Raw genomic sequence first — 8,395 nt, forward strand, 5'->3', positions numbered from 1 at the left:
AGCGAGGTTAGGTTCCAAGGGGGCCAATCAAAGCGAGTTTTGTCTGTCTGAGTTAGCATCCCATTCTTTGTGCGTGGTAAGGAAGGTATGGAGCATCAATGAATATATCATTATTGGCTACGGTGTGTAAGCAACGTGTGCCTTTCAACGATTCGTTTCCAAAAGAAGACACCTACGGGCACTCGATCGCCATGATTCCTGGAGTGAGCAGAGCACAGCACACGGCGACCCTACCGGACCGATCGTGGGCATATATTTCACCGTGCAGCAGTCTAAACTGTGTCCCTGGCCGATTAGCCCGGACATTTGAGGCTCATTTGAGAGGGGGTTCTCTAAATTAAAAAATCATGACCAGTCAGTTACCAGATGACCTGACCGAACGTATGAGACGGGTTTGAGACGCCCGGCTGTAGATGCTCTAAAGAAGTTATGAAGCATCAATGAATATATTATTGGCAACTGTGTGTAAGCAACGTGTGCCTTTCAGGCCCTGTATGTTTCATAAGTCCTAGGACTTTTTTAAGTCCCAACTTATAAGTCATAAGTCCCTACCTATTTGTTTACAGGGACTTATAAGTCCCGAGTCCCTACCTGTTTGTTTACAGAAACTTATAAGTCCATGTTGCACCGCTGCAACGAGGCTCAGGAAAGGGCCTGTCCGGCGATTGGAGGCACCGCTGCAACGAACTGAGGCAGACAGAACCGAGGCGGAGCGGCGACGGGACGGCGAACCGAGGCAGAATGAACCGAGGCGGGGCGGCGACGGGGCGAGAGGCGGGGCGGCGAACCGAGGCAGAACGAACCGAGGCGGGGCAGCGACGGGGCGGGGACGGGGCGAGAGGCCGGGCGGCGGCGGCGATTGGACCGAGAGGCAGGTGGCGTGCAGGGAACGAGCTTGGAGCGACGCGGGGTAGGTTCGGCCCGGAATAAGTTCCAATAAGCTCCTCCCTAAGAGTCTTATTTAATAAATCACAAATCACCATAATAAGTCCCAATAAGTCTCTTGTGTTTGGTTTAGATGGGACTTATAGGAACTTTTTTAAGTCCCTAAACCAATAGGTTTCTAAAAACAAACACCCTCTGAGTGATTCGTTGCCAAAAGAAGACCCCTACGGGCACTCCATCGCCATGATTCCCGGAACGAGCACAGCACACGGCGGCCGAACTGTGTATATTTATTAATTACGGTGCAGCAGGATACACTGTGTTCTCGACCACGAGGCGATGCAGCCGACAGAGGACATCGAGTTCCTCTGGAAATGGCGCAAGTACCTGCTGCTGCTCGCGACGCTAGTCGCCAGCGTCACCTACGGCGCCGGCCTCAACCCACCCGGCGGCGTGTGGTCCAAGGACCAGAAGGGAGGCAGCAGCAACGCCCCAGAGCACCGTGTCGGCTCCGTCGACCCGCCGGCACCGCTGCTCCTGGCGCCGGCGCCGGCGGTCTACCCGAACCGCGTGGGTGACCCGGTGCTCGTGTCGACCTACATGCGCCGGTACACCGCCTTCTTCTATTGCAACGCCGCGGCCTTCGTCGCGTCCCTGGTCATCATAATGTTCCTGCTGGACCGGCGCATCAGCGGCAACCGCGTCGGCCTCACCGTGCTCCGCTCCGCCATGCTGCTCGACCTGCTCGCCCTCATGGCCGCCTTTGCCTCGGGGAGCTGCCGCGACGTCGTCGCCTCCATCTACGTCTCCGCGCTCTTCGTGGTCGTCTTCGTCTACGTCGCCCTCCACGTCGGCGTGGCCTCCGCCTCCTCCGATTCTAGCCTCCTACTGCTACTCGGGAGGAAGGCGCCGGACTCGTGTCCTTGGGACGCGGAGGAGAACAAGTACATCAGGGAGCGCCGCAAGTTCCTCTTCCTGCTGGCCACCTTCGCGACGTCGCTGACGTACGCGGCGGGGCTGGCGCCGCCGGGAGGCTTCTGGACCAAGACCGTGGCCGGACACCGTGCCGGCGCCCCGCTGCTGCACGACGGGCGCTACAAGATTCGCTACCACGCCTTCTTCTACGCCAACGCGACCTCCTTCGTCGCCTCCCTCGCCATCATCATGCTGCTCATGAGCAGAACGCTGAGCGACCGCCTCGCCCGGTCTTACGCGCTGCTTGTTTGCGCCCTGGTGGAGCTGCTCGGCCTCATGGCCGCCTACGCCGCCGGCAGCTGCAGATGGCCCACCACGACCGTGTACGTCTTCTCCCTCGTCGGCGCCGTGCTCCTGTACATTGTGCTGCAGATGGCCATCGCCGTGTTCGCCATGGACAAGTTCAAGAAATGGCGAGAAGCCATCTGTAATATAGTGACGACGTGCGCAGGCAAATGGGGGCCAAAGCAAGAGTAAGCGTAATACTATTATTATGTACACGGTCATTTTGCTAACTAACTCTCTATGTCATAATTTCAGATAATATTATTATTTTAGTCACAACGTGTCATAATTTCATATATAGGACAGTGAAGCAAAAAAGAGACAAGAAAATCGACTTGAGCAATGGTCAGGGAGACAAGGTTGAGGCGTCGCGGTCCCTTGTGCTGCTGCTGGCGACCCTGGCCGCGACGGTGACCTACCAGGCTGGGCTGAGCCCGCCTGGCGGCGTCTGGCCGGAAGACGACGACCAAGGCCGTACGCATCACATCCCGGGGAACCCGGTTCTCCACGACATGGACTCCAAGAGGTACAAGGCGTTCTACCACTGCAACACGGCGGCATTCGTGGCGTCGGTGGTCGTCATCATCATCGTCCAGAGCAAGCAGCTGAGCGCCATCGGGCGTGCCGCACTCAAGACAGCCATGATACTGGATCTGTTCAGCCTCATGGGCGCCTACGTCGCCGGGAGCTGCCGGGACAAAGTCACCACCATCTACGTCGCCGCCCTCGCTGTCGTCGTCTTCGTCTACACCATCGCCAAAGTCGTGGCGTTCACAGCTCAGGGGAGCCAGACCATGCCGATTGAATGTGTGAAGCGCTTGTCCGAGAGGATTTCACGGTTGCTCAAACTCTCCTCCGACGAGCCGCCCCGGCCAGGAGGAGCAGAACCAGTGACGCAAGGAGGAGAAGACGCACCTCAAGGTCAAGGAGCGGCGCAAGTTGATGCTCCTGCTGGCCTCATTTCCGACGACCAGAACCAGCCCAAAGTCCTTTCTAGCATTCAAGGTCCGTACCCAGCAAATAACCTATCCTCACTCGCTTTACCATTTATGTATTTTGAACTCATATGCATCACATGCTCTAAACCCCATTCCCTACGTTTCAAAATATAGGTTGTATTAATTTTTCAATAGTCAAACTTCTCTCAACTTTGATTAGGTTTATAAAGAAAAATAGTAGTAATATGTACAATAGTATCAGACTATTATCATTATTTTTTTGTGAAATATTTACTCTATTCAAAAAATAATTAATGACATGGTTTTAATAAAACAACGTCGGTTAACGGAGGGAGTATATTATCATATTTTTATCCATCTACTTCCTCTGTTCCTAAATATAAGACGTGTTGGCAGTTTAATAGTACTGTAGTTGTTCATATAGTTCACTATATATTAAGTCAAATGTTCACTTTTAAAGAACTAATGCAACTTATATTCTAGAACAGGGCCGCTAACATGTGTAGTGAATTTAAGTCACCAGTAAAGGTCTCACCACATCTTTTTAGAGGAGGGAAGGACAGAGTTTGTATGCATGCCTTTGCCATTCTTCATCATCCCTTTTAGTGAAAAAGTTGCTCCTCTGATCCATATTAATTGACGCTAGATTAGTACTCCCTCCGTCACAGTTTAGAAGGCACAGTTAAATTTACGTGCGTTTCCACAATAGACCAGGTTTAGGGCACATTGCATTTATTTCTAGTAGCTAATAAGTACTCCGATATACTATTTCTATATGCATGCGTAGTGTGAATGCTATTTTTTAGCCCATCTCACAACCAATAGATAGCCACCTAAAGAATTTCCAAGCGCGCCTTCTAAACCGTGACGGAGGGAGTATAAATTGTTGCTAATTTCATACTCCCACCGTTCCATATTAAGTGTTGCTGATGACACTTAATATGGAACGGAGGGGGTACAGTTTTATACTAAATCACCGACAGTTGATATGGATAGGAGGGAGTAGCATTTTTTTTCTTAGTCATTTTTAGATGCTTCATATATTATAAATCAAGGCTTTATTTATTGATGTTTTTATATATATAGACCTGAGGATACTCTTTTCAAAGAAGACTATTATTGAATATATTTTAAAGTCATTTAAATTTTGCGGTTTCAGACATTAGTTGAAATAAATTCCACTTTCAATTTATTCTTAAAGAGACCCAGCTAGGCTCTGTGTCCGAGGGAAAGTGTACTATTGAAGAAAACCTTGAGAACAAGCATGTTATTCTTGAGAAAAAAAGCCTGGAGAGGAAGCGCAAGTTCTTGCTGCAGCTCGCCATCCTCGCTGCTACCGTCACGTACCAGACCGGGCTGAACCCGCCGGGTGGGTTCTGGACGGAAAGCAATGGGGTCAAGAAGGTCACTGCCGGCGACCCAATCCTCCTTGACTACTACGGGGTCAGGTACCAGGTGTTCTTCTACTGTAATGCGACGGGGTTCATGGCTTCCGTTGCCGTCATTCTCCTCTTGGTGAACCAGACGCTGTCGAAGCAAGGCATTCGGAGCAACGCGCTCCACGTCTGCGTCATGATCGGGCTTCTGGGCCTGATGGGTGCCTATGCCACCGGCAGCTGCCGGAAGCTGCGCACCTCCATCTATGTCTTTGCACTTGTCGCCGCGGTGATCGCCTTCCTCGTCCTGGAGATCCTGTTCTACATGTATGCGGACCACCGCAATCTGTCAGAGCAACCATGGGTTCCACAGTGGCTGCAAAGGCTGCTCAAGCCACTATCTTCGGCGCCGATGCGGCCGGATGATGGGAACGACAAGGACAGGGTCTCCGCCTCCAAGCGACTACAGCAGAAACGACGCCGCGTGAAGTACGAGAAACGTAAGTCCCTGATGCTGCTTGGCATCCTTGCAGCGAGCGTGACGTACCAAGCAGGTCTCGCTCCTCCCGGCGGCACGTGGGGCGACGACGATACCGCGTCATCACCGTCTCCCTCGCCGTCGCCCTCCTCCCTATCGCCATCACCGTCGGCTGCGTATATCTCCGTTGCCGGCAACCCGATCCTACTTGACACCAATGCGGCACGGTACCAGGCCTTCTTCTACTGCAACGCGACGTCATTCGTCGCCTCCATCGTGGTCATCATGCTGGTGCTGCTGCGCACTGTGAAGAAGAAGCGTGGGGCGCCACTGTGGGCGATGCAGACCGCCGTGGTGTTGGACCTGTTGGGCTTGCTGGGTGCCTATGCCGCCGGCAGCTGCAGAGACTGGGAGACGTCCGGGTACGTAATAGCGCTCGTCGCCGTGGTGGTCATCTTCATCACGATCTACGTGTTGCTATCATTCGACGCCGTGCTGGGGAAGGCTAAGCAGCTCACTGTCTGGAAGTACTTTTCTAACAAGAAAGAAAAGGTGTTGAAATACTTGGGAAGAAGCAATGATCATCATGGGCGGCCGGTTGCAGTCACTAGTGTGTAACTAATTAAGTCTCCTTGTTTACATTGCTCTGATTTGGTTTTTTATTATTACCTTGTATTTTTTCTTTCTAGTTATTCTTTTGGTTTGAAATGCTGCTGATCGGACAACTTGTGTCAGATTTTGGTTGTACACTCTCTCAGTCCTCCGGGTTACAAAATATCTTGGATTTGGTTTGGCTTGTATATTTTCAGTTATTCAATTGTTTAGTTAGAGGGGATTATGTTGATACTTTTCTTTGTCTCATATATGTAACATCCAGAAAAAACTATTTCCGACTCATGCAGAGATGGTTTTCCAGTATAGTTTTATATAGGGTAGTCCGATAGAGACATCATGTTTTGGATTGAAGAAATAGAGGATCAATTCAAAAACATCTCAGTAGTTGAAAAGGCAGCCCTAAAACCTTATTATCTGTCGGAGAAAGAGAGGCACAATACAACGGACTCAGAGGGTTTAAATACCTTACCGATAACTCAAACCGGAGATGGTTTCCTGGTGTAAACTACTCCAATACTTCCAAGTCGGAGGCAGTTTTGCATCTGGAACAGCCTGTAATAGTGGGTCAGCTCATTGGAGGCGGGTGGTTTTACTTTTCTATATCGCTTTAGCATACTTGTTAAAGGAAGATAGAGGTTTTATTCCTCGGCTCCGCCTCTGTGCATGTCCAGTGATCGCGTGTAATTGCATGTCTACTGATCCTGCGCAACATGTCCGTCGGTCGAGCGCAACTGTGCGAGTAGATTTGCCGGTTCTGTGCAACTGCATATCCATTAGCTGCACACCCGTGCGCAACTGCATGTCAACCAATTACGTGCAACTGTAGAAAAAAAATGTAGGAAATACACTGAGAATTTTGACAAACAAAAAAGAAAAGTGAAACATAAAACTGAAAGAAGAAGAAAAGAAAACAGGAAGTAAAATCTATGCTAATGTCACCTAGATAAGACTTAGTTTATTATCTTTTAGATTGGTGCACATGCATCACGTGTAGACACCTATAGATCAGTGTAAGCCCCCATTGCATCGTGCGTGTCCATAATAAAGCATGTGATATTTCGCGGTGAATGAAGTACAATCAAATCTCAAGAAGTAACTAGTATTTAACACTTCACCTATATGTAGGTTGCATGAATTTTCAATTTGGGCCAGTCGATTTCTTGGCCGTCGACTCTTGTTCTGAGATTCGTGTTGTGTTTTTTTTCTAAACTGTTGCGTGAGCTGGTTTGGGCTGTTTTTTTTTACTGACCACATATTTAGGTCACTCGATTTTTTATTCGGCTGAAGCCTATTACCTGCACCGCCCAACCCATCTCTCTTTCATTTTGTTAAAAAAAAAATCAAATTTTCAGTTTTTATGCATTATGTTTTGTTATTTTTTCTGTATTAGTTGATTTTAAATATTTTTAGGTATATTTGGGATTTGGGTCAGTATAAATGTTTACACACAAATACTATCTAATATTGTGAAAATTACACTATTATTTGATTATTGTTTGCTTACTAGGAAAGTGCAATTTTGGTGCAAAGTTGTGTGCAAGATTTTTTTTAACTTTTTTTTCACTATGTTTATTCTTAAAGAGTAATACCAATGGCACTAATTCATTGTTCCTTATAAAACACCACTAATTAATTCCTTCTTAGTAAATATTTTGAGATAATTCTACTATTATATACTTATTGTTGCATATTTTAAACAATGTAATTTTTGTGTGTGTCATATGCAAATTTTGTAAAATCTTTGTTTTACATTTCTTTTGTTTTATTTCTTCTTAGAGGGTAATAACAATGCCACCAGTTCATTCTTCCTTAGAAAACTCATTATTTTGACAAGGTTTTAATTTTATTTCATATTCTTCTTCCTAAAGGGTAATACCAATGGCACTAATTCATTTTGCATATAAAACATCATTATTTTGATTTTGTTGTTGTTATTATTTTATTTTCTTTCTTTTTAATGGTAATACCAATGACACTAAGTCACTCCTTCCTATGAAATTTATTTTTGTAAAAATTACACTATTGTATGCTTATTCTTGCATATTATAAAAAAACTCAATTTTGTCATATTATGTTCAAAATTTGTCATTGTTTGATTTTTTATAAATTAGTTCTTCTTAATGGGTAATAACAGCTTAACTAATTCATTCTTGTTTAGAGAACTTCATTATTTTGATTTTTATTTCATTTTCCTTCTTTTTAAAGCGTAATACTAATGCCACTAGTTCATTTTTTCTTAGACAACTTCATTATTTTGATTATTTGGATTCTATCCGTATTCCTAATGGTAATACTATTTTTTCATTTTTTTTAGTTTTTTATTTTCTTTATTCTTATAGGGTAATAACAATGCCACTAACTCATACTTCCCTAGAAAACTTTAATTCTTCTGGCTTTTTCTTTGTATTAGTTCATGGTGAAGAATAAGGGTAGAGAAAGAAGAAGGTGGCTGGGCAGTTGGATCTTGATCGGGCAGTGGAGATGATTTAACTAAACGCCCAAAAAAATAGGCGCCTAACAAATAATAGCCCCCATGACAGGGATATATACTCACTAATTTTTATGCAATATGTGTGTGATTCATACTGCTGTTTAAAAAGTCCACTTCCATATGCTTATTTTTGCTAATTATGAAACAATGAAATTTCTATGCCAATGGTGTGCAGTTTTGTGTCCTTGTTTGTTTTAAATGTCTTTACATTTTATTTTTTATTTTAGGTAATACCAATGCCCTTAATTCGTTCTTTCTTAGAACAAATTATGTTTTGTTTTTTACTTTTCTATTAGCTTTGGTTTTAGTTTTAGTTTAGTGAGTGTTGCAT

General features: G+C 45.9%; 1 protein-coding gene across 1 annotated transcript; it reads left to right on the forward strand.

The window, feature by feature from the left end:
- Positions 1-1,210: 1,210 nt before the first annotated feature.
- LOC123108565 (uncharacterized) lies at positions 1,211-5,751 on the forward strand. The gene is made up of 3 exons (XM_044530333.1): positions 1,211-2,333; positions 2,447-3,150; positions 4,306-5,751. Exons 1-3 carry the CDS (start codon positions 1,225-1,227, stop codon positions 5,574-5,576), a joined length of 3,084 nt encoding a protein of 1,027 aa, XP_044386268.1. The 5' UTR covers positions 1,211-1,224; the 3' UTR covers positions 5,577-5,751.
- Positions 5,752-8,395: the final 2,644 nt, after the last annotated feature.

This window comes from Triticum aestivum, chromosome 5A, assembly GCF_018294505.1.
Source record: "Triticum aestivum cultivar Chinese Spring chromosome 5A, IWGSC CS RefSeq v2.1, whole genome shotgun sequence".
NCBI classification, from domain to species: domain Eukaryota; kingdom Viridiplantae; phylum Streptophyta; class Magnoliopsida; order Poales; family Poaceae; genus Triticum; species Triticum aestivum.